Below are 24,742 nucleotides of genomic sequence, written 5' to 3'. Positions count from 1 at the left end.
CAGCATATGGGACAGTAGATGAGAAAAGCTACCATAAACCTATTTTCCCCTTCCTTGGTGGGGTCTCCCGTAACGCCCGTTAAGAATACATGTAATTATTATCTCAGTCCCTGTGTCTACCACCCTCGGCCTCACTTATCTTGTTCCGTCCCAAGCTTCTCCATGTCAGGCGCTACCAGACTCTACCGTACGGACGGCCTTCTATGACGGCGGCGGGGGCTGCGGCTTTCGAATGATCTTGATCTTGGGTCGCGATGTTGTGCTCGATGGTGTCTCCGGCGCAGGGCTTCTGCCACCACCCAGGATGGCGGACGGCGTAGAAGCCGCCCTCATAGCCGCCGGCGTGGACGACATGCTGAGGCTAATTTTGGGCTTTGACGCAGGCGTGTGATGCGACGAGGACACAGCATCGCCCGTTGGCAGTGGTCGTCGAACAACATCGCCAGAAGGCAACGGCTTGCGAATTTTCAAAGGAGTATTCTCAGTGGACGATTCGCGCCGCGAACTTCCTGGTGCGGAGCTCCCCGGCAAGGCTGTTCTGAGCGGTGCCGGGCTCGAGGACAGAGACTTGCCCAGGATAACAGCCAGTCGTTTGGGGTTTGCCGTCTTGAGGGTAACCATACGCCGCTTCTTCCATTGGGTCTTGGCCTCCGAGGGAGTGTCCGTCTTGGGACGCTTCGGTGCGGGCGACGCATGCTCTTCCTTCTCCGGCCGCGGCCGCTTCGCTACCTGGATGGTGGCAGATGCTGGGGACCCATTGGCTTGAGCTTGGCTGTGGGCAACAATAGAATCTAGCAAAATTGGCGGCTTGGGTGATTGTCGCGGGATACTAGAGAAAGTCGGCTTGGTGCTGATCTTGATAGACGGTGTTCTCCCAATGGTGGGTAGCTTCTTGATGTCGCTCCCGCTCGATATTGATACTGGAGCAGCGGGTGCTGCTGCCACCATGGCTGGGAGTGGGACCTTTGGCTTGATCTTGTAGTAAGACTTGAAGGTGACCAGCATGCGGTTAGAGGGCCTCTCTGGAGCTGGAGGCCGCGCTGCCTTCCATCGCTTAGGCAGATTGAGGGTCAAGAGCCAGCTCTGCGCCTCCTCGAACATCATGGAAGCAAGATCCAGGAGACTTTCTACTTCCGTGCGGCCGAGGTCCGGGTGATCCAGCGCTCTGCGCATGGCCGTGCTGTAATGCCGCTCATCAGCCATATATGTCTCTTCCATTTCTTTCTTCAACGCCTTCAGAGCAGAACCCAAATTCTCCTTGCGAGCAAACATTTCTTTTCTTGCTTCAATTTCTTGGGCGCTATCCTGGACAAGCAGCAGGCCGTCGCCGTCGTCAGCAGAAGGTTCAATCTTAGCAACCTTCGTGTGCTCTCCGAATGCAATGGCAGCAAGTCCTCGAGCAACAGCGGCAATCAGCTTTGAGCGCACGTACGGAGACCGATCCGTCATGAACGAATACATCATAAAGCTGAAGAATGTCGGATCCATCATAGCGCCCAGGTCAATCAAGGCCTCAAAGCATTTGATGCGAATCAAATCTCGGGTTCCGTCTAATAGGTACTGTCCAAAGTCCGTGAAGTTTTTGGGAATCACGTCTGCCTTCATCAAGCGCTGTTTCGCGTCTAATCCGGCCAGCGTCCATGTATTTTGGTACGAATTAGTCCATTCATCACGGCGCAGGACTCGCTCAATTTGTTCGAGAGCGTCTTCTAAGAAGGCAGTCTCCTCTTCGTTTGGAATCCTGTTTTGGCGCGTGAGCCAGTCGTCCTGTTTGGACGGGATGAGCGAAATGGAAAGCGACTTGACGAGGAAAGCAATGTAGAAATGGTCCGAGTACGGATTGCCCTCGTTGTTATTCAAGCGAAGCTGGTCGAGGATGAAGCGACGTGCTTCCATCGGGCACTTGTTGGTGTGATCACGAACTTCAGCGATGGCTTTGATGATCGCGCAACGAACATTGTATTGCTTCTTGTCGGTAAAGTCATTTGGGCGAGGCTGGTTGGTTTGTTCGTAGCAATACATCTCTCGGAAGGCCCGCATGAGCTGGCGCATTCCTAGTAATGGAATATCTTTGATATTAGACTGCCGAGTCAGAGCAGCTGCCGCCATTGTGCGAATTCCATGGAAATATCGTCGGTCAATGAGGGTTCGCACCAGGAAGCCGGAGGCGATTGGATGTAACGGGCCCTGCGCAAGGTAAAGCATGGCGTCTTGCTGTGCAACAACATCTCTGTCTTGTTGTAGCTGCGACACGTACATATATGGCTCCAAGGTCCGCGACATGTCGGATGCCCATTCAAAATCAGCGTCAAGACGGATCCATTCGTATGATTCTTGGTCCATTTTTCGCTCCGTCTCGGGGTCCCAGTCGATCAACTCCCACTCGCGCTGATCCTCTGGGCTTTGCAAGACATCTCCGAGACAATAGAGCAAAGCATCGTCATTGTTGTCTGTGATTTCTATGTTTTGACCTGTGTGTTTCTCCTTCATTCGCCGTGTTCGCTTGAGTCGCTTATATTTCGTGTTATAGGGAATCTCAAACTTGGTGGCTCTTGTGGCATCTTCGCGGATCTCAAGAATATGCTCGTATGGCGTTCCGTCAGCCTCGTGAATTCGTACAGTCATTGGCCCCGTAAATAATGGTTGAGTTTCCCCAAGAGGCACTTCAGCTCGTCGCTCCCTGATCTCGCGCAGAAAGTCGTCTTTTTCGAGTTGAGGCTTCTTTGCCTTTTGAAATTGTACTTGATTCAATGTCAATTCGACGCATAGCCTTTTTTTGTTAAATCGGGCTTTGACATCAAACTTTGGACAACCGGAGCCGTAGACCCATTGATTCCAAAAGGTCTCTAGGCGGTATCGGGACCCCTTTTCGCATATAGTTTTGAACTTTTCGGTATCCAGAATCATAGACTTGTCGCTTCCTTCAATCTGCGCGCGTGTCAAAAGCTTCTGCAGTACTCTGGTCAACCCATGACCGCCCGATGCCTTGTTCATGCGCTTGTCCAGGATGAAAAATACAAGGGGTGCCTTGAGTGTCATGAGCTTCATTTCTGCGTCGTCAAGATGCAAATTGGCGCCGAGGTCAAAGATAGCAGGGCGACCAACATCAAGCTCAGCCAGTTTGTCGGACATGGTCTTCATGCGAAACCGGTATTCGTTGTTTCCACAGATGCGCTTCATGAACAAATCGGTCATGTAGTGAGCCATGCCCACTACAAGCCACATATCGTTGCGTGTATTGGGTATCATATTGATGCCAATCCATTGTGATGTCAACGTGAGAACAAGCTGCCGCGTCACCTCGATTTCAGTGTCGATGACGTCTTCTGGGTACAGCAAGCGGTTGCTTGCAAATCCTAGTGAGTGTAATGATACCGTATCGTCGACCAAGTCGTCAACAAAGCAAAGTTTGAAGTTGGAAAACGGGTAGCGGGCGAAGGTATATGTGAGAAAATCCGCGGCCATGGTGAGTGCGGCCGAGGTATGTCTCACCCAGTCCCCTCTTCCAGGCAAGCAATATGTGTGGATTTTCAGTGCACTCATACCAAGCTTGAGTTCATCTTCCTCGGTTCGAAATTCCGAAGACAAGTCAATATGTTCGAATGGGCCGACTGCAAATCCTAGTTTCTGAACCGAGACTTTCTTCTCGGGCTCAAACGTCATGATCTTCTTGGACTCATCGTCTGCGTCCGTGGTTTCTTCAACGAGAAAGCCTGAGCATACAACAGACATCTCTCGAAGTTTGTCCTCTTCTGCAAGCTTGAACGAGCGATCAAGAAAGCCAGAGTCCTGCTTAGTCGCCAAAGCTTGTTGTAAGGCGTCTCCGAGAGTCCGAGGGTGCTTAATCGAGACACGCCAATCACAACGTGAGCCGTGGTCATCGATGCACGGAAAGATGCAGCTCGCGGTGCCCGGCTGAATCGAGTGACGGGTATACATGTGCGTAAAGCGGCTGTCCAGAGAGTCCACGCCCACAAAATGCAACCCATCCCGAGGATTCCGATTGACAAACGGGACAGTAATTTTGTATTGCTTGTGCGCCCTTTCGAGGGGCTCGAGATTCATGGTAGACTTCCTGACGATCAACCTCGGGCGATCTCGTTCGTCTCTGCCACGCAGCTTTACTTTCAATGACCCGTATGCCGGCGTACACCCCTCAAATTCTCTATTTTCGGCGGGAACGTCGGACTTTCGAGTGTGAAAAACTCCTCGAGCGCGAATGCGGCGCAAATCGTAGTGCTCGGCTCTCCAGTTCCACCCCTGGGGATGTGAGAGCTTCTTGTACGGGTCGTTGTATTCCGCAGCGGCTCTGCGCTTGTGACCCTCGATTGCTTCGCCGTTAACTTCACGCATCTCGGCAATGGTGATTCGGTTCGTGTCGATTTCGCATTGCGCTGCGTCGAGGAACACTTCTTCCACCTTGTCCGTAAAGGTGACGACAAACACGTCGGTAGTTCCATGGATGCATTTGTCGCGAAAGTCAACCTCGAGGCTGACTTCCTGCTTGAGGACGAAATACTCTTTCACGGGGAGGTCGTCGACGGGCGGCAGGTCGCCGTAGCCGTTCTGCGTGAACGGGCGCTCGGATTCCATCTCTATCTTCGAGGGTGTGCAAAAGGACGTGGGTAACCGCTCGAAAGTCGCACGTGGTTGATTTAGCTTCTCTTATGTATGGAGTAGCTTGTGCGACGGAGGAGTTGGGCGGGCGCCCCCGTGATGCGAGTGGTGGCTGTGGCTTCTTCGTCTGGGAGTTGGCGCATGCAGTGAGTTTAGACAAGCATCGCAAGTCGTGATTCGGGTGAGCGCGCAGCTCAGCTGTGCGTAGAGTGAATTCGGCTGGTTCCTTCTCCGCAAATTTCACGCGGCGCAGGGAACTAGCTTCCTCCACGTTGTTGCACGGCCTGTCGCGATGTCGAGTGTTGGTGGTGATGAAGCAGTCAAGTCACCAGCGCGTTTCCATCAGGAAGCTAGACGCACGGGCCAACTGCGGCTCTACCTCCGCATATTTATTCCCCAATTCCCGCCATCATCAGAACTAATTTTTGCTTGCTTCATTTTATTTGTCATGGCTTTTTTACTCTTTTCTTTTCTTTTTCTCCTTGTGTCCTCGAGACTTCTCTAGAACCATGTGTTTTTTTTGGGTTCGTCAATTCTTTATGCGCATCTGAACGCAAGGCAAGCACGAGGAGTAGTGAGTGGCCTTAATGACAACTCGGAGAATGAGTAATTACAAAAATTAGTATTTTACACTTCTCGTGATGCGGCTTCAGCATATCTAGCTATGACTGCGCGCACAGCAGAGATTAAGTATTCCGATACGCCACAATGAACCTCTTTACATCCTCCCGAAACCACATGTACAAAACCAAACGCCTTCTTGAAGGAATCGCCCAATATGTTGCTGATCAACGACGCCGCGCAAGTGAAAATCTTGACAGAGAATGTAAATACGACGGGAAGCAAATCACGGCTTTGCTCGCTTGTCTCGTCTTCGTTTCCTGGCTCTAGCCTTGAGAAGCTCGTCATCGCGATAATCCTCTGGTAAATCGAAGTCCATCTCTGAAATGTCCGGTATCGGATGCCCCCAGGCCAAGACATTTCTGCCAGCTCGCCGATGTTTATTGAGCGCTCCATCGCGTTCATATTTCTTACTAAAAAAAGACTTGAACTCTTTTGGCGTCTCGGATTGCCTCGGGGTTGTGGCCGCCGAAACGGATCGGGGACGCTTCGACGCCGTTAATTTTGAGCGAGCCATGGCTTCTTGGCGCAACTGCTTTGCCGGCGACGATGACGAAGCTTCGCTACTATTGTCTTGTGAGTTCATCAAAGTGTCTTCGTCTTCTTCATCAATACAGCCTCCCTCTTCACTTCTACTTTGGTGGGTCGGGGTACTGTCATCGACATCAGCCATCTCCTCATCCTCAGCGTCGTCGTCTTCGGCCTCTTTGAGTTCTTCCTGTGCTTGCTCGGCTAGCGTTCGCTCTTTTTCCAGTTTTCGGCGCTTCTCTTCCAAGCTCCAGTTCTTGAACTTGTGGAGAATGCCTTGGCAGCCTCTTATGAAATGAGCCCGCGCCGGCTCAAACATCTTTTTCTTGGTCTCAGTAATTCCACTGACACCCATGACTCTGAGCCAGTCATGGCCTTGTAGACCCTCTAGCAGTCGAATTATTTGATCTTTTTCGTGTTGTGCGCGTCCTTTTTCGGTGTTTCGTATTGATCTCTCGACCCTCTCGGCTCGTCGGTGTATTGGCTCAAAGGTGCTGTCCGGTAGAGGATCCTCTAGTGCTCTGTTTTTGTACTGTGCTTCCAAAAAGCCGAAATCTATTTTCTGCGCATCGCATACATCGGTGTAAAGTGCATCGCCATATCCTCGGACAGGGAACATTTCTGGTTGTGGTTGTGCTGACCCAACTTGAGGGGCGCATCGCGGGCCAGAGTCGACGATTATGATGGGAGTGTCGAGGTTCAACAAATCTACAACAACAATTATCAGAAGAGTTCGCTCTGGCATTGATTGAAACAAGATTCGAACCACCACATACGTTGTTCCTTGGGCTCGTTGCCAATAACTTCGTCATAGTCTGGAAAGTAGGCGGAGAGGTCGCTCTTGAATCGAGTCGCTTCCTGGGACCGAAGCTTGCGGCCAGGCTCGCGACCAGGTTCCTTTGTACCAGGCATGTCGGGCTGGAGCCTATCCAGCTCGTGCTTGATGCCATTGATAACTTTTGCCTTGTGTTTCGTGACGTTGGGATCTGCTTCAGGGAGCGGCCGACCGGGCCTGTTGCTCAGCGCAACAGTAGGGGCAGCGGCTACCGCTACAGGACGAGGCTGTTGTGGTGGTGGCGTTGGGAGGGGGGGCTGCACCTTCTGCGGTGACACAGCGGCGGGCCGGGCTCGAATTTCGACAGCGATCCTCGTCTTCTTGGTGTTAGCCGTGGCAAAGTCGTGTTTTTCGGTGGCCTCGATGCCTCGTTTGGTGCGACGTGCCTGCGGCTGTTGCTGCGGCGGCGGGTGGTGGAAGAGGGCCGGCGTCGCGCGTGTCATGGGGGCAGCGTGCCCGTTGATGTTGATGTGAGGAGGTGGGAAGCCTTCAGGTCGTCTGGTCGAGCGAGTGACGGAAGCCATTGACAATATGGCAGCGGCCTGGCATTGTCTTTGGCGAGAGTCGTATTGTCGCCTGCGCGAAGGACAGATGATGCTTTTCGCGCAGTCGAGTTTGGTCGTTTTTCGTCGAGCGATGACTCTGCGTAAAATCGTGAAGTGAGCGGGCGGATCCGCCAAACAAGTTGAGTTGGCGCGCCTACAGAGGACGCCCAGCGGCCTGTGTTGACCGCTGGGAGAGTGGTTTTACTGATCGCTTACAGTGGCTCGTGCCCCAAACCGTAGTGAGTCTACAGGGTCCGTGCCTGCCTGCGAGGGAGACTTCCACGTCGCATCCTCTGGTGCGACGAAACATTGCACACTTACGTTTTCGCTACCCTAGACACTGATTAATTTGGGTGTGCAAGCTGCACCGTGTTTTCTGGCAATACAGCTGTGTACATTTATGTTCTTCTTGTTGATGCCGAGGTATATTTCGGTTTGACTTTTGAGGGTCTCCATCTACTTGTCTGGTTGAGGTTTCGCGGACAGGCATCTAAGAGACACAGGACAAGATAAATCAAGTAAACGTAAGTGGTATTCAACCTCACTAGACAAAAAAACAAAAGTTACTCCCCTGCCTTGATGCTAAGCTTCCGCATGGCTTCTTGCGCCGCCCCAGTACCCTTCGTCTCTCCCTTCTTTCGCATTAGTCCGTCCACAAATTTCTTGCTCTTCTTCGTCGTCTTGATGTACGTTTCCAACCCAACGAGAACGGCATACGACTTGGAAATCGTCAAGTGGCCTGTATCGACACCCTCCGCCTTTAAACTTTTCAAAAATGACCGAAAGTTCGAGGACGGTGGCCGATAGTGTCCGCTCAGAGGCGACAGTGACTGCAGGCGCCCATTCTTGATCTTGACGAGCCCAGCGGCGGAAATGCGGCTGCCCTGCAGAAAGGATGAATGCTGAAAGGCACCAGAGTCTTTGAGGCCGACGTAGAGTCGAAAGTTAGTGTCGGCGACAAATATCCAGCAATTCTTGCGGACAGATTTGCGCAGCAGCTTGTTGATGATGGTCGCCGTCGACAGGTGGTGAATCTTTTTGACGCCCAAGGCATTGTCAAACTCTGGGGTTGCGTATTTGGTGGCACGATCAGCCTCGCGTCTGGACTCGCAGGAAGAATCCGAATCCGAATCTGAGTTGTCTGCCAAGGGATTGGCAGCCGGCTTAAATGCGGGTGTAGTGTCGTCAACTGGGACAATGCCATGGATGCTGTCCTTGAATTGCTCCGTTGTGTCGATCATAGCACCGTTCTTGGCCCAACATAGCCTTCCATCTTTATCGACCTTGACCAGATAGTACTGTCTCTCCTCTCGCGACAAATATCGTACCCGTTCTCGCTCTAGCTGCTCGCGGGGGCAGGCATCGAGCTCAATATCGCGACCAGCTCCATCGTCGAGCCAGAAGAGGAAATTTTCCTGAGCGTCGGACCGTTTCCACTCCTCGTGGTATACAAGCAAATTGGCTCCGTAGCGGTGCTTCACATCAATCATTTCCAAGAAATACTGCAGTCCCATGGTGCGCGCTTCCGCCCGGCGCTTCGCATTTTCAGCGTGGCGCTTTTGTCTTTTGGCAGCCTTGTCTTCGACACTGGTCGCATCCGTGCTTTCCGAATCCCAGTCTGATTCGCTGTCCGAAGCGTCACGACCGGCTCGAAAGGCCACCGTAGCGGCCTTTTTCCAATTCTGTCGAGCGCCGGCCGATGGAGGTCGCATTGCTCCAGTGACAGATGCGGTTGGTGAGAGCGGACGTGGTCGTGGACGGTGTGTTTCACGAAACTGAGCGTCGCGGACGGCGGCGACCCAACGCGCACCGGGATTGATGCTGTAACCGTCCATTTCTCTGCGTGCACGGTAGCCTCGGAACGTTTTTTGAATCATCCTGGCTGCTGCATCCTGGCTGTTCTCGTCCATCGGTCCTGTCGGAAACGTCTTTTGCTCCTTGATATTCTTGCGACTTTCCTTTTCCTTGGCTGACTGTATCTGCGCAATTTCTTGGAACCGGTCATTCGAGGGAGGCACGAGCGAAGCCATGTATGCGTTGTGTATCGAGTCCGTTGCTGTTGGAGAACATGTAGCTTCAAAGGCAGCCATTTTGCTCTTATATAGCCCGCCGCCGGCGGGGCCGTGGCTCTGGCAGTGACAGGGGAGAGGGAGCTCGTGGTCCTTCAGACCCTATCAAATGCAAGCCCAGAGAAGGGGCCTAGTCGCCAACTTGGAGTATCACTAGTTTCTTTGACGTCCCTGGGCGGCAGTGTGGTGGCTGACCCTCAGGCTTCAGCTGAACGTTGAACTGAAGTTGGAGTGCAAGCCTCCTAGTTCGGACTGTGGGAGACGGAGAGCAAACTGCCGAGAGATCTGATTTTATAGCGCAAGGCGGCTTGCGGCCAAGTATTCAGGGACAGGGCTGACGTGTGTATATATATCCGGCCCTGCTGAGATCCAAGGCCACTCCGAGGTCTGCGTTATCAGATGTAAGAGCCATGTCATCATCGTCGGATTGAGCGGGCAGGCGCATGCGCATGAGGTGTGCCTGGCAGCGACTCAGCCACTGGACGCGACCCTCTTCTAGTTACGTGGGCGCCTCTCTTGGGAGAGTGTACTGTGTAATACTGTGTGCTGAGGCTGATGGCTCTCCAAACGATTACAGCCTCCGCTGAAAGCCAGGTAGGTAGGTACTTTATACAAGGTTGCAAGGCAGTTGGGGAAATTTGGCGCCCAACTGGGCAAGGCGAAACGCTGGGTTGTGGTGGCACTGTGGCAGGACAAGTAATTTGTACAACAAGGCTATAATACTCACCAACCCCAGCCACAGTATTCGTGGTTGCTCTTGCCGCTCTCTTCCTCTTTCGCAAAACATCATGTAATAAAATTGGTATGCAAAAATTTGTCAGACGCTATCAAGTATGGACAGTCAAAGTTAAGAGAAAACAGCAGCAGCGCTAATTTGGTGCCGTGGCAACGTTGCTACGAGAACAAAAAGTCCTTCAAGACTGGCGAACCCGAAAACTCGGGATTCAAAATGATACAGCTAGTCGAGCCGTTAGCGTGCCGCCCTGTGCAAAAGAAAACTCGATACAAGACGCCCTTACTTGAGAAAATATTGCAAACCTGCCCGTCGTTTTTCTAGAAATTTCGGCCGGAATTTGGATATTACGCTCTTGGGCGGCAGGCTGGGCACCGCGGCGTCAAAGTTGGGAAACGACTGCATCAGCCTGTGACGCAAGGCGTCGAACTCGGAGTACCGCTTCCGAATGTTCATGTAGCTCCCCTACCATGATTGATTAGCATCATGAGTCCACTCAGCCCCGGGGCTGGGGCTGTAGGCTGAGAGGGGTGCGCACCTGAAGAGTCTCTACCCGCACGTTCCACACAACAAAGGCGCCGATGCTCGTCGCGCCGCCATTCACAACTGTGTGGTCGATGATTTCCACGCTCTTCGCCCAGCACGCGTTGTTCCGAGCCTCCTCGTCGTCGGCCTCGTTGTCGAGCAGCAAGATGGCTCCCGTCGGCCGCCCAGAGTCTGATGAATGGGTCGACGCCGCGCGCTGCCGCGAGGGCATATTTTGCCAGTATGGTGGCATGGTGATGGACGGCGTGGAGTGTAGTGTCGAGTCAATGGCGCCTGCCGCCTCGTTTTCGTCGCCGTCTATACCGCCTTCTGGTGGTCCTCCAAGCTGCGGCGCGGCGGCGTCGCCGCCACCATCAGGCATGCCCAGTGTCGCGGCCTCGCCCAGCGTTGGGCCACCGGCAATTCCTTTCCCGTTCTCCCCAGCATGACCGTGACTCAGATTCACTTCCATCCAGGCAGATATGCGCAGCGTGCGGCACAGTAAAAATCACACGGCGCTGCCAGTCGCGCAGGTAGCGAGCAAGTAATATGGCGGTTCAAGGGGGCGAGTCGTCGCAGGTTAACTGGGAGAGGAGGGGTCGTATCGGCGGTCGGTCAGATGATGAGAAAATGTTCGCAAGCAGCACCGGAGATTGTCGAAGCTGTGCCAGTACCGCGATTCAGAGATGCAGCGACTAGATAATAAGCAATATGTCATGTCACGCCAAGGTGAATAAAAAATATTGCAGTTGCGAATCCAAAGCCGGCGCTAACTCCCCAGACTTTTGAGTGTGGGGCCGGCGCCGAGCTGCCTTCCGTAGTGCATAATGGTGCGTCCGATCTCACACACGGATGATGGAATGTCCTGGAGATTGACATGTGTAGATGTTGGGAGATATCATGCCATCTTTGGGCCTGCTTGCGTCGAGAAGATGAGGGGAAGGCCTTAGGTGATGGCTTTCCTTAGCTCAGTGTTGAAAAGCTGTCTCCTTTCTGGCACAGCTTGATACCAGTTCTTCTTACCACGTCATTATAGGAGCCAAGGGAGGTGCGGAGTGATCAAGACTGTTGAATCCGGTAAATAAAACAACGGTTCGTGCAAAGGACTGCTAGAATGGCTTCGCAGCCGGTCACGGCACTTGGCTCTGAGGTCTACTACCAGTATAAGTATTCGGTGTCTGTAGTTAGTGACTGGGAGGCTGGAACATGCAGAGATGTTGTAAAACATGTCTGATGACACCCAGTGGCGGAGGCTATGTAACTAGCTACAGGACATACTGTAGTTAATAATACAGTGTACAGATGAATAGTACGGGGATGGCGTAAGCATGGACCGGCCTCATTTTTATGCGACAAGGTGTCGCTTTCCCGATATCTTCAGGGCCGTATGCTTTTACTATGAGGCCAGCATATTGAAAAGGGAGCCTCGATTTTTAGCGCGCCATGGAATTCGTATTCTGCATCGGATCGACAATGACGCTACGGATACTAGATGATGGATGACAGCCTCGAGCGTATTTCTGCAGGAAAAAAGCCACAGTGGCGACATCTGCAGTGACACTCGCCTACAGGGTAATATGTAATATGCAGTAGATGGGTGTTTTGCACGCTGCCTGCACGATGTCAAGATGTCGACAGTAGCATGACCATCTGCTTCGTATTGCGGCAATGGCCACAAGGGACGTCGTATTTCTGCGCCGCCTCTTCGCCGGAAAGCTCTGTGCTATCTTCTCTTTGACCTTGTGACCTCTTCTTTTTTTCCTTTCTCTTCCCGTTCGTGTTATGATGCGAGTTGCGCATCACGACGAGGCCTGCCCCGTTTTCGCGCCGCGCCGCAACGGTCAGGCTTGTGAGAGCATGGAGACCCCTGCTCATGGCGCAAGCCATGTCATCTGGCCCTGGATACCTTGGTGTGTTCCTTGTTTCCCCTTTGAACTAGTTTTTTTTTGTTCCCATTGCCGTCTGTGTGCATCCGACGAAGAAGTTTTTTCCAAGGTCGGTTGCTCGTCACGGTGCCGGTAGTTGCATTGTGAAAATGTACCAGAAAAAGGGAAAATATACTAGATTTCAAGACGAGGAAGCGAATCATGGCATGTTTTGTTCCAGTAAGATGAGCTCTCATCTAGTGGCGCCCAAGGGCAAGCGACGCCGTGGCCGTGCGGGTACATATCTTGCTTGCCACTCCAACCCAGAGGCTAGTTTTATTCATCTTCAAAATGATAGTAACAAGTTCGATTTTCATTCACAAGTGCGGCTTTGCTGTGAATGCGTGATAGGTCACACAGCAGTTAACTACCTACGCGCGTAAGGCCCATTTTTTGATAGGGGCTATAAGATATTTTAGTCCTTAGGCATATCGCTAGGTGTATACGTATATATAGGGGTCCTAGACACATAGTATAAGAAAATTATAATACCTCCTAATAGGCTAATATAAGCTAATATAGGTTAGTATCCTAATATAGATAGGGAATTCTAATAAATATTAGTTACTACTATATATAGTAAATACTATAGTACTATTAAAAAATATATTTTTAAATACTTAATTAATATTAAACCTTTTAATATATTATATAAATAAATAGTAATACTTTATAATAGACTAGTATTTATAATATAAATTAGGATTTTAATATAAATTAGTAGCTTTAAATAGATATTTATTATTACTATATATAGTAAGTATAGTAATACTATTATATAATATATTTTTAAAACCTAAGTAATATTAAGGCTTAGAATATCTTAAGTAAATTATAATACCTTATAAGAGATATAGTATACTAGTTATAAATAATTTCTAAGTTAGATCTATTGCCTATATAAAGAAATCTTATTATAAAGTATACTAAAATAAATCTCTTACTTAGTAAGGTTTAAGCTAGTAGCTTTAAGGTATTTAAGATATACCTATATTCTTTAGATATTATACTTAACTAGATAAAGATAATAATAGCTAATATTAAAAGCTAGAATAGATAGGTAATTCTAGTAGATATTTATTACTACTATACCTATAGAATTCTATAGTAATATAAGATAATATATATTACCTTATATATTAAAAAAGATAGCTTATTTATATAGCCTTTAATATAATTAACTACCTAGATTAGTAATAATAGGGGTTATTTTTTTATTTTTTTATTAGTAGGTCTAAGTTTAACTCCTACTTATAATTATTTTTTTTTACTTATCCTTAGGTATTATAAGAGCCTCTTTACTTTATACTTTATATAGTAGCTTTTTCTAATAATATTCTAAAAGTATTATTATAAATATAATACTAATAAAACTCTATAAGAGAATATTATATTAGCTTTAGTATTATTAAGGCTACCTTAGGCTATTACTCTTTTCTAACTTAGCTACCTTTTTAAAGAAGCTAGTTAACTTACTAGAACTCTAGGCTCTATATAATTATACCCTTATCCTAGGGCTTTAAGCTAGTCCTACTAGAACTTTAGGCTCCTCCCCCTTAAGGGTTATATCCCTAGTATAGGCCCCTAGGGTGCTACCTATACTTAAGATAGGCCTTATTAACTAGCGCTATAATAGGATAGGTTATACTAGAGTAGCTAGTAAGTTAAAGCCCTTATATAGCTATTAAAGTAGGTTATTAAGTTAAGGGTTATATTCCTAGTATAGGCCCTTAAGGTACTACCTATACTTAAGATAGGCCTTATTAACTAACACTATAATAGGATAGGTTATACTAAAGTAGCTAATAAGCTAGAACTAATAGTATTAAGGTATTATTAATATTATAGGGGCTAATACTATAATAAGATAGGTTATACTAGAGTAGCTAGTAAGCTAGAACTAGTAGTGTCTAGGTATTATTAAAGCTATAGGGGAGATAAGGGAGCTAGTAATAAGGAAAGGAATTAATTAGTATATTATTAGAAAAAGGGAGAAAAGCTAGGGAGCTTAATAACCTACTTTAGTAGCTATATAAGGGCTCTAATGCTTTTAACTTTAACTATACTAAGTAGTATATTATTAAAGAAAAGGTTAACCTTACCTTTATCTACCTTAACTCTATATTAAATCTTATTTACTTAAATATTATTTCCCTTATACTAACCTCCCCTATTATAATAAGCTCTAATAAGATAGAAGTTCCTTTAAGAGCTAGTTATCCTACTAGAACTCTAGGCTCTATATAATTATACCCTTATCCTAAGGGCTTTAGTAAGGGTATAGATTAACTTTATATTTACTATTTATAATTTTATACTAGTAGATATAGTTATTAAGATATTTACTAAGAAATAAGAATTCCCTAGTTATTAATATATATTATAGTATTAGTATAAATAATATACTACTATTCCTTACCTATATATATAAATCCTATTTAATAACTTTATTTTTATCTTTTCTATACTAAGTTTAATAATAAAGCCTTTAAAATAATATTAAAATTAGTATTAATAAATAGAATAATAGAGTAGTATAATAGTAAAAGTAATATTAAATTAATATTAGTAAATAGAATAATAGAAAGATAGAGTAATATAATAGTAATAATAGTTTAGTATAATAGTAGAAGTAATACTAAAAGTGGTATTAGTAAATAGAATAATAAAGTAGTATAATAGTAGAAGTAATACTAAAACTTATATTAGTAAATAGAATAATAGATTAGTATAATAATAAGGTTTATATCTCTAAATAGGGTATAAAAGTCTTAATATACCTAGTATTCTAGATTATTAACTTAGATTATTACTAAATCTAGACTTTCTAAGATATTAGGCAAATTATACTAGTAAATATAGGATTAATTTTAGTGACTTTAGTATATTATGTTTCTTTACTATTAAGCTACTATTTTTAAGTATTCTAATCTTACTAATCTAGACTATCTAAGATGTTAGAGTAGCGAATTATACTAGCTAATATAGGATTAATCTTAGTAACTTAGTATATTATATTTCTTTACTATTAAGCTACTATTTTTAAGTATTCTAATCTTACTAATCTAGGCTAATTTTCCCCTATCTTCTATGCTACTAAGGGCCTACTATTTATTACTAGGTTGGTATATATAGCTTAAGTCTATCTATAGATAAACATAGTTAATAAAGATAGTAGCTTAAGTCTATCTATAGATAAATATAGTTAATAGAGATAGTAGCTTTAAAATATATAAATCTCTATTATAGTTAGTATTTAAGGTTTTAACTAACTTTAAGATATTAAAGTAGCAAATTATATTAGCAAATATAGGATTAATCTTAGTAACTTAGTATATTACCTTATAAGCTTTAATAATATAAGCTTCTAGTCTCTTCTTAATCTTAGCTTTATAGGCCTATATTACTATACTAAATATAGTAGAGTAATACTACTACTATATTATATACTAAGTAAAGTAATAGAAATAGAGAGAGATAAATATAAAGAGTAGTAAGCTTTATTTAAGGTTAATATATTAAATTATAATATAGAAGCTAAGCTTAGGATATATAGGCTTAGGAGGTATAAAGGGTAGTATACTATAGGGTATATAACCTTATATACTAGGTTATTATCCTATAAGTTAGGTTAAGGATACTATCTTTAGTCTTTTTATCTTTAATAAGTAACTTTAATAAAAGCTTTAATATTATCTACTAATAGTATATCTAGATTAGTAAATAGGTTATAGTATTAGGACTAATAGGGTATATATAGGATAAGAGATATAGTTATACTATATACTTATTAAGCTAAAAATTTATATACTCTTCTTTAGCTTATTTATATTTATATAAATCTAGTAATACTTACTATTTAGCTTCCTCTCTATACTCTTCTTTAGCTTACTTATATCTATATAAATTTAATAATACTTACTATCTAGCTTTATCTTTATACTTATCTACCTACTACCTATACTTATATAATATTTAATACTCTAGCCTTTATACTACTACTACCTCTTAACCTTAATACCTAGCTTTAGCTTTACTATAGCTAGTACCCTCTATATGTATAGTAGCCTAGAATCTCTTAACGCTACTATAGGTAGTAATGCCCTATAAGTAATAGGAATTACACCTAGGGCCTTAGTAAAGTTGTCTTAGATCTATAGGAGGTATAATACTATAGGGTATAGTTAGTAGCTAAAAAAAGGACTATTATTATTCTCTTCTAAAAGGTTAGGGAGTATTCTATATAGATAACTATCTATATATAACGTCTAGGTTACTATAATACTACTATCTTTTTAGTATATATAGCTACTATAGTAACTAAAGATAGACTTATAGTATCTTCTTATTTTATATTTAAAGGGGCTATAGCCTTTAATATAACTAATTACTAAGCATTAGAGATATTTATATTATTCTTAAGCTAAATATATTTAGAGGATAGAGTTATTTAACCTATACCTAGTTATTACTTTAAAGTTAATACTATAGGTAATAGTATATCTAAATTATTATTAGAGATTTCTACTAAAGAAATATTACTATAGCCTTTAATATAACTAATTACTAAGCATTAAAAATATTTATACTATTCTTAAGCTAAATATATTTAAATAATAGAGTTATTTAACCTATACCTAGTTATTACTTTAGAGTTATTACTATTAGTAGTAGTATATTTAACTTATTATTAGATATACTACTAAAGGAATATTACTATAGCCTCTAATATAACTAATTACTAAAGTAGTTAAATACTATCTTTAGCTAATTAGTATATAGGTAAAGGTCTTATTTAATTTTAAAAAGGACTATATTAGGGAATTCTAAGTCCTTATAGCTATAGCCTCTAACATAACTAATTACTAAGGTAATTAGCATACTAGTAAAGGTCTTATTTATATACTACTAGTTATAGTATAAGATAGCTATCTTTTAAGTTAGTATTAAATAGAAGAAGGGAGGTAATAAAGGCTATACTATATATAAACTAGAGAATAGCTAGTAGCTAGGGTCTATAGCTTATATAAAAGTTATACCCTATTTATACCTACCTTAATAATCCTGTTTATATACTGCTAGTTATAATATAAGATAGCTATCTCTTAAGTTAGTATTAAATAGAAGAAGAGGGGTAATAAGGGCTATATTATATAGAAAATAAAGAATAGCTAGGAAAATGCTAGGAATAAGAGAGAAAAGGGATAGGTAGTAAGTTAGACCTAGTATATAATAATAGAGGGAAGAAGAAAATAAAAGTATATAGGGGGGAAAATAAAAAATACCTATACCTATCCCCTCCTTCTTACTTTCCCTCTAAAGAGGTATATACCTTAATAGGGAATAGAAGTTTTATATTAATCCCTACTATACTATTATTATAGTAAGGAATATAGAACTTTCTACTATACTAGTATATAGAGGGACTAGCTTATTCTATATTAGAGGGTTCCTTTTTAGGTATATTACCTCCTTTTTTTCTATTAAAAAAAAATACCCTAATATATATAGGATATATAATATATACTCTTTCTATAATATTTACTCCTTTATAGGTATCTAGTACCCTTTTTATAGTAGGATATATAGTTATAATATAATAGTAAAGTAAGGATTAATAAGGGCTAGTAATAAATATTACTATTCTATAAGGAATATATAGCTTATAAGTACTATAGTAGTAGGAAAGGTATATTAAAAAATTATAAGCAATTTAAGTTTTTAGCTTAATTTAAATAAAGTAAGTAAACTAGTATAGAATATAATATAACTACTAAACTATCTAGTTAGTAATACACACTATATATTATAAACTACCCTAAAGCTTCCTCTATCTACCTTTAATTACTAGAAAAATACTACTATTATAATTCTTAGACTTTTAAAAAGAAAAAGAACTATAATACTATACTACCTATATTCCCTAGAAAGTAATCTTTCCCCTAGTATAAAACCTAGCTTAAGAAACACTCCCTAAATATATATATATACACTACCTATCCTTCTTTAAGATCCTAGCTATTATAAAATAAAAACCTAATACCTAAATATAAGTTATTATACTAAAAAAAAGAAGTAAGTTAAAATAGATTAAGTACCCTATAAACTTCCTAAATAATTAAAGGCTTACTATTTAATAGTAATACTTATATTTCTTACTTCTATCCTAAAGCTAATATATTAGTAAAAGTAAAGCTTTAAAAGTAATAAAGTATTAAACTATTTAGCTATTATAAAGCTTTTATAGTATATTATATTTAATTAAATCTTAAAATACTATTATAGGTAAGGGGATATTATCTTTATTAGCTATTAAGCTATATTATAATAGACTAAGGTAATCTATATAGTCTTAAGTATAGGATTAACTATAACTAATAAATATTAATAAGGGAATTAAATATATAAAAAAGGTAAGAGTAAAATATACCTTTAGGTTCTTTAACTAGTATTATAAAGGGCAATAGGCCCTATAGTCTAGCTAGCTCTCCTCTAGACTCTTACTAGCTAACCTTATTATATACTAGCTAAGGAATATTAGGGAGTAGACTAAGTCTATATTATAATAGTAGGCACTCCTTATATAACCTTAGAGTATTTTATATTATAGGATTGTTTTTAAACTTACTATTATCTATTAGATTAAGGTTTACTATATATCTAGTAACTACTTCTAAGTTATTACTAGCTTTATTATTTTAGTTTTTAACTATATTACTAGGCTAATAAGTAATAGGTATTCTCTTAAAGAGGGGAGGTCTTATAGTATTATAAGCAACCCTTCCTCTAGTATATATCTAGGAAGTCTTCTTTATTAGAGCTAGGATGCTAGCTAGCTAAATAATATCTTAATTATTACTAATATTATCTATATTAGATATCTTAGTCTTCTTAGTAATAGGTATATTAAGATCTTTACTACTCCTTTTATCTAACTCTACTCTAATAACTAGAATATATTAGCTATTAGATAACTTATAGGGTTCTTTCTATATTTATAATATACTTTTTATAGTCTACTTTAACTACTTCTTCTTTAACTTATTAATAAAGCTATAGTTAGGTTTATTAGCCTTATAGTATCCTTTTATATAGTTAGTATTATAGACCTTAACTATCTTTCTTCTTACTTTACCCTTATTACCTATAGGGAAAGAAAACTTAAACCTATTAAGTAAGATAAAACTAGAAGTAGTATTATAAATTAAATAAGTAGCTAGGGGGTTATTATTCTTAAACTTCTTCTAGTTAGGGCCTAGGGTATCCTTATTATTATCTTTAAGCTAGAGAGTAAAAAAGAAATCTAGGGTATTAGGGGCTTTATAGGGATCTATAAGGCCTTCCTTACTTACTTTCTTAAGAGTATATTAGGAGGGCTTATTTATATTAAATAATTATACCTTATCCTCTTTAGACTTTAAGATACTTTACTTAGGTTTCTTTATTTTTAATAAGGCTAATATTTTCTTTTTACTTTTAACTTTAATATCTATATTACTTATAATATAGTTAGGATCCTATAAAGCTTCCTTAGCTATCCTAAATTAGGGGAGTATAAAACGTAGGTCTTATACTAGGCTATTATATCTTTTAAAAGAGTAGGGAGGGATAGTAATAAATAGATAAAAATAAAGTAGGAAAGAAGCTAGGTAATATAGGGGCGTATATATAGCTATTTAGATTATAGTAGTAATAAAGAAGGCAGGATAGTAAAGGGAGATAAGAAAAGCTAAAGAAGATAAATTTAAATAGGGTATATTTATAGTTTATATAATACTTATATATATATATACCTCTCTATTTTTAAGTATACTAATTAATATAGTATATATATAAAACTATAATAATTATTTTCTAATATAGGTAGAGTAAATCCTAATATATAAATACCTACTAGTAATATACTTCTACTAATATAGGTAATACCCTTCTCTACTTTTTAGATTCTATCTCCTCCTAGCTCTTATTAGTTCTTTTATTTATCCTTTCTATTTTTAGTTAGTATTACCTAATCTTATATACTAGGAGAGTCTTCTTTATTTTCTAGTAGTAATAAGATTATAGTACTATTAGCTTTATTAAGGATCTTAATAGCCTTACTTATTAGGGGCGCCTATTTTTTCTTAGCTTACTTTATTTAGTATATACTATAGGCTCTATTCTTAATAGTATTATAAGTATCTTTAATTACTTCTTTATAAAGTATATTAAACTATTCTTTATTAGTAAATACTAAGGGTAATAGGGAGGGTAGATAGCTAGGAGTTTAGTCTAGAGCTAAGCTTAGTTAGTTTACTATTATATATAATTATATTATAGGATAGTATATTATTAAAGTAGGAGGTTTAGGTATTAATAGAAGTAGATCTATATAGGTAAGTAGAAGGAGGTTCTAATCTAGGCAAGTACTATATATTAAAAAGAGAGGTAATAGTAATATTAGTAGTTATCTTATATTAGCTAGTCCTAAATAAAAGCTATTTAATATTATAATAAAATAAATATATCTACCTTATAAATATAAGTTATATTTAATACCTTTTAATATATAATTTCTAAGTCTTAAAAAATTATAAGCTTACTATAAATAAAGTACCTAATATATTACCTAGTAAAAAAAGACCTAATATAAAAGAGGTACTAAAAATAGTATTAGATATAGTAGCTTAAAGTAAAGTATTTAATTAATACTAATATAATATATAAAATAATATTATAAAAAAATATACTAGTTTCTATATTTTAGATAACTAAACGTAGAGCTACCCTAAATAGCTAAGTAGTATACCTCTACCCCTTATAAGTTGTTTACTATAGCCTTTAGGGGCTCTTAATAGTCCTTACTAATAGGTTTAGGTTAAGATTAGTATTATTACTACTTATATTGCTTAGTAATATTTAATCATCCTATCTATAATAGGAAAAAGACTTATTATCCCCTACTTTACTATCTAGGTTATTTAGATTATAAAGCTTAAAGTTAATATTAACTTTAAGCTTTAACTTATTATACTTTATTATAAGTAGTATAACTATATACTATAAAGGCTTTAGATAGTAGGGTTTAATAACTAGATAATCTATAAAGCTTTATAGCTTTAACTAGATTGCTATAGTGCTAAAGGCCCTATATTCTAGCCTAGCAATTATATCCTTATTATAATTCCTTTCTATAGTATCTAGTTACTATTTAAGGGGTACCCTAAAGTTTATCTAAAGCACTAAGGTTAATATAGTTAGTTAAGTTTAGTACTATATTAAGACTAAAGCTTATAGTAGTATTACTTCTTAATTACCTTACTACTAGCCTTTAAGTTAATCTACTAGTATATAAATATAAAGATATTATAGAAGTTATTAAAACTAAATAACTTCTCTAGGTACTATTAAATAGCTCTTAGCTTAATAGTATTATAAAATTTAGTATCCTCTTCTTATAAGTTATAAATATATCTCTATAAAATATATTAGTAAGAATAATAATTTATAAAAGAAATATACCTAAAAGTTCTAAAGTATATAGCTATACTAAGTATAGAGATTACTACTAAACTTATTAATAGCATTCTTCTTAATTAAAATATAATATAGGCTTTTAATATATTTTATATAATATACTATAGTAAGACCTTTTAGGCTATTATTAAACTAAATAAATATAGTAACTTAGTTTAACTATATTATTTATTAAAATACTTCCTTAATATCTATAGTCTATTATAGCTATAAAGCTCTTTTATTATATTTACTTATACTCTTAAGAGAGAGATAGTTATTAGTTATAGTATTAGAGTTAAGTATAGATCCCTATAATTATTTAATATAGTTAGAATAAAGGATAAAGTAAATTACCTTTTTATCTTAGCTTAATATATTATTAATAAAGTCTTTAGGGTAAAAATTATTAATAGCTTTATTCTCTAGAATATAAAATTAGTAATAGTATACTTTATAGTTAGTATAGGATAATACCTAGTATAGCTCTACTTAATATATACTAAGATAATAGTATTAGCTATAAAGAGGACTATAGTATATATTAGGATTTATTAAGCTAGCTATTATTAAGTATAGTTAGGGGGTATATATCCTAGCTATAGTATATACTATTAAGTCCTAACTATAGACTAGGTATTATTAATACTTATATCCTATATAGCCTTTCTATATCTTTAACCTATAAGTAGTTTTAATTACTTATAGCCTAGCTAATATTATTTACTCCTAAGAGACTATTTACTATATATCTCCCTTACTTCTATACGCCCTTATTATTTAGAAATAAATTAGTATTATTATTATATTAAGTTAAGCTATTATTAAGCTAGCTTAGAGGTTATTTATAAGTATCTATATTCCTAGAATAGTTATATGTATTAGGATAGCTGCCTTTTATAGTCTTTAATACTATTTAGATATAAACTTAATTATAAGATAATTTATTTAAATCTTATAGCCTTCTAGTATATTTTTAAGATATATAGAGGTATAGGGAGTAGAGGTTATAGGAGGGAAAGATTTTAGTATTAAGGTAGGGCTATAGATTTTAAGAAGACTTAAGGTATTACTAGTATAGAATTTTACCTAGATTCTATAACACCTTAATTTTATACTCTAGTAACTACTTCCTAAGCTATATAGTTATACTATTTACTTTTACTTTATTTTTAATATACTATAGAACTTAATATAAGTAAATATTAAGTAGATAGGCCCTCTAGTTATTAATCTAGTAATAATTAAAGTTAACTTATCTAAATCCTTAGAGATACCCTAAAGAAAAAAAGAAAGAAAATAAATAAAAAGAAATCTAATACCTACTATATAAATACGTTAAGATACTTAGTTATAAGATATAGATTGCTTTTAGTATAAAATTATAGTATAGGAAATAGTAAGGCCTTAATACTAGGATAAAAATTTATTAGAGTACTAGGTAGTAGAGGTCCTTTAAGCTCCCCTATTAGAAATAACTAATTAGAGTATAGATATTAGTAAGGATAAGTATATAGATATATAAGATAATAACTATTATAGGAATAAGCTTACTTTTAGAGATAATAGATATATAAACCATAATATATCTAATTCTTATATTATAACTAATATCTAAGAGCCTTAAGTAGCTAATATAATTAAGATTATTTAGTAAATTATAGATAATATATTTATAGAACTAATTACTTCTCTAGTATTACCCTTAACTCCTAAAAAAATAGTATAAGATGAATTTTATATTAATAATAACTAGCTAAATTTAATCCTTAATATTAGTAATAATATCTCTCTATTAGGATAAAGTTTAGTATTTATTTTTTAATTAAGTTCTAGTATAGAAAGTAAGACTAATAGGATAAGAGACTTCTTTAATCCTATAATACTTATTAGTAATATAGTAAAGGAGCTAAGCTTTACTACTCTCCTAGCTATACTATATATATTTAAGTAATAGAATATAATATCTTATTATAGTTACTAGTAGCTACTAGAGGTAATAGGAATAATTAAAGATATTAGAGAGATATAGAATATCCCCCTTTATTAGGATATACTAAAGAAACGTATTAATAGAAGCCTACCTCTAGTACTACTATAACGCTAGACTATTAACCTTAACCTAGATATACTCTTAAGTTATACTAAGCTTATAGAAGATATACTAGTCTTTAATCTATAGACCCTACTAAAGATATTCCTTTTATCTAATATAAACTTATAGCTTATATATTAGGGTATAGTAGTATTAATAGACACTAATATATATAAGCTATAGGAAGCTACTACCTAGGGTAAGAGCATTTATAGTATATTTAGAGACTATATTATATACCTAGATAGCTAGCTAATATAGCTATTAGACTTTTTCTATTAGGAGAAACGTAAAGGAGAAGGATATATAGGAAGGGTTATATAGTATAGCATTAATAACTATAATAAGGTATACTAGTATAAGTAAGTTAGTTAATAAATATTATAGCTCTAAGAAGTATACCTAGTTAGTAATTTACTAGAGGTAGTAAAGAATAAAAAGAATAATATAACCTTTATACTTAATTTATATAGATAGAGAGAGCTAGTACTATTTCTAGATTAACTATATATTATACTACTAATAGCAATTAGCAACTAGCTTAGTATATATATAGACTATAATTACTAGCCTAGCAATAAGGGTATATCTCTATAATATAATAATTTTATTTACTATATTTTTAAAATAAAAAGTAATAAATACTAACTACTAATACTTAGCACCCCCCTCTAAGCTAAAGCTAAAATTTCTACCTATAGTAGAAAATATCTTAAATAGTACTTTACTAAGCTAATACTATCTCTTCCTTTCT

General features: G+C 38.6%; 4 protein-coding genes across 4 annotated transcripts; all 4 read right to left on the bottom strand.

Moving 5' to 3' along the window:
* Window positions 1-201: 201 nt before the first annotated feature.
* Window positions 202-4,593, bottom strand: CCM_07657 (transcription initiation factor; the record flags this gene model as incomplete). Its single annotated transcript, XM_006672797.1, has 1 exon — window positions 202-4,593. One exon carries the CDS (start codon window positions 4,591-4,593, stop codon window positions 202-204), a length of 4,392 nt encoding a protein of 1,463 aa, XP_006672860.1.
* An 871-nt stretch (window positions 4,594-5,464) lies between these two features.
* On the bottom strand, window positions 5,465-7,125 carry CCM_07656 (uncharacterized protein; the record flags this gene model as incomplete). The annotated part of the gene is made up of 2 exons (XM_006672796.1): window positions 5,465-6,474; window positions 6,543-7,125. 2 exons carry the CDS (start codon window positions 7,123-7,125, stop codon window positions 5,465-5,467), a joined length of 1,593 nt encoding a protein of 530 aa, XP_006672859.1.
* Window positions 7,126-7,709: 584 nt separating this feature from the next.
* On the bottom strand, window positions 7,710-9,236 carry CCM_07655 (IQ calmodulin-binding protein; the record flags this gene model as incomplete). The annotated part of the gene is made up of 1 exon (XM_006672795.1): window positions 7,710-9,236. The coding sequence occupies one exon, from the start codon at window positions 9,234-9,236 to the stop codon at window positions 7,710-7,712; it is 1,527 nt and encodes a 508-aa protein (XP_006672858.1).
* An 873-nt stretch (window positions 9,237-10,109) lies between these two features.
* CCM_07654 (sorting nexin-like protein) lies at window positions 10,110-10,945 on the bottom strand (the record flags this gene model as incomplete). Its single annotated transcript, XM_006672794.1, has 3 exons — window positions 10,110-10,173; window positions 10,235-10,413; window positions 10,487-10,945. The coding sequence occupies 3 exons, from the start codon at window positions 10,943-10,945 to the stop codon at window positions 10,110-10,112; spliced, it is 702 nt and encodes a 233-aa protein (XP_006672857.1).
* Between the last annotated feature and the right edge of the window lie 13,797 nt (window positions 10,946-24,742).

Source organism: Cordyceps militaris (genome assembly GCF_000225605.1).
Source record: "Cordyceps militaris CM01 unplaced genomic scaffold CCM_S00006, whole genome shotgun sequence".
NCBI classification, from domain to species: Eukaryota; Fungi; Ascomycota; class Sordariomycetes; order Hypocreales; family Cordycipitaceae; genus Cordyceps; species Cordyceps militaris.
Note: the sequence above shows the minus strand (reverse complement) of the source record. Positions and strands in the feature narration are given on the sequence as shown.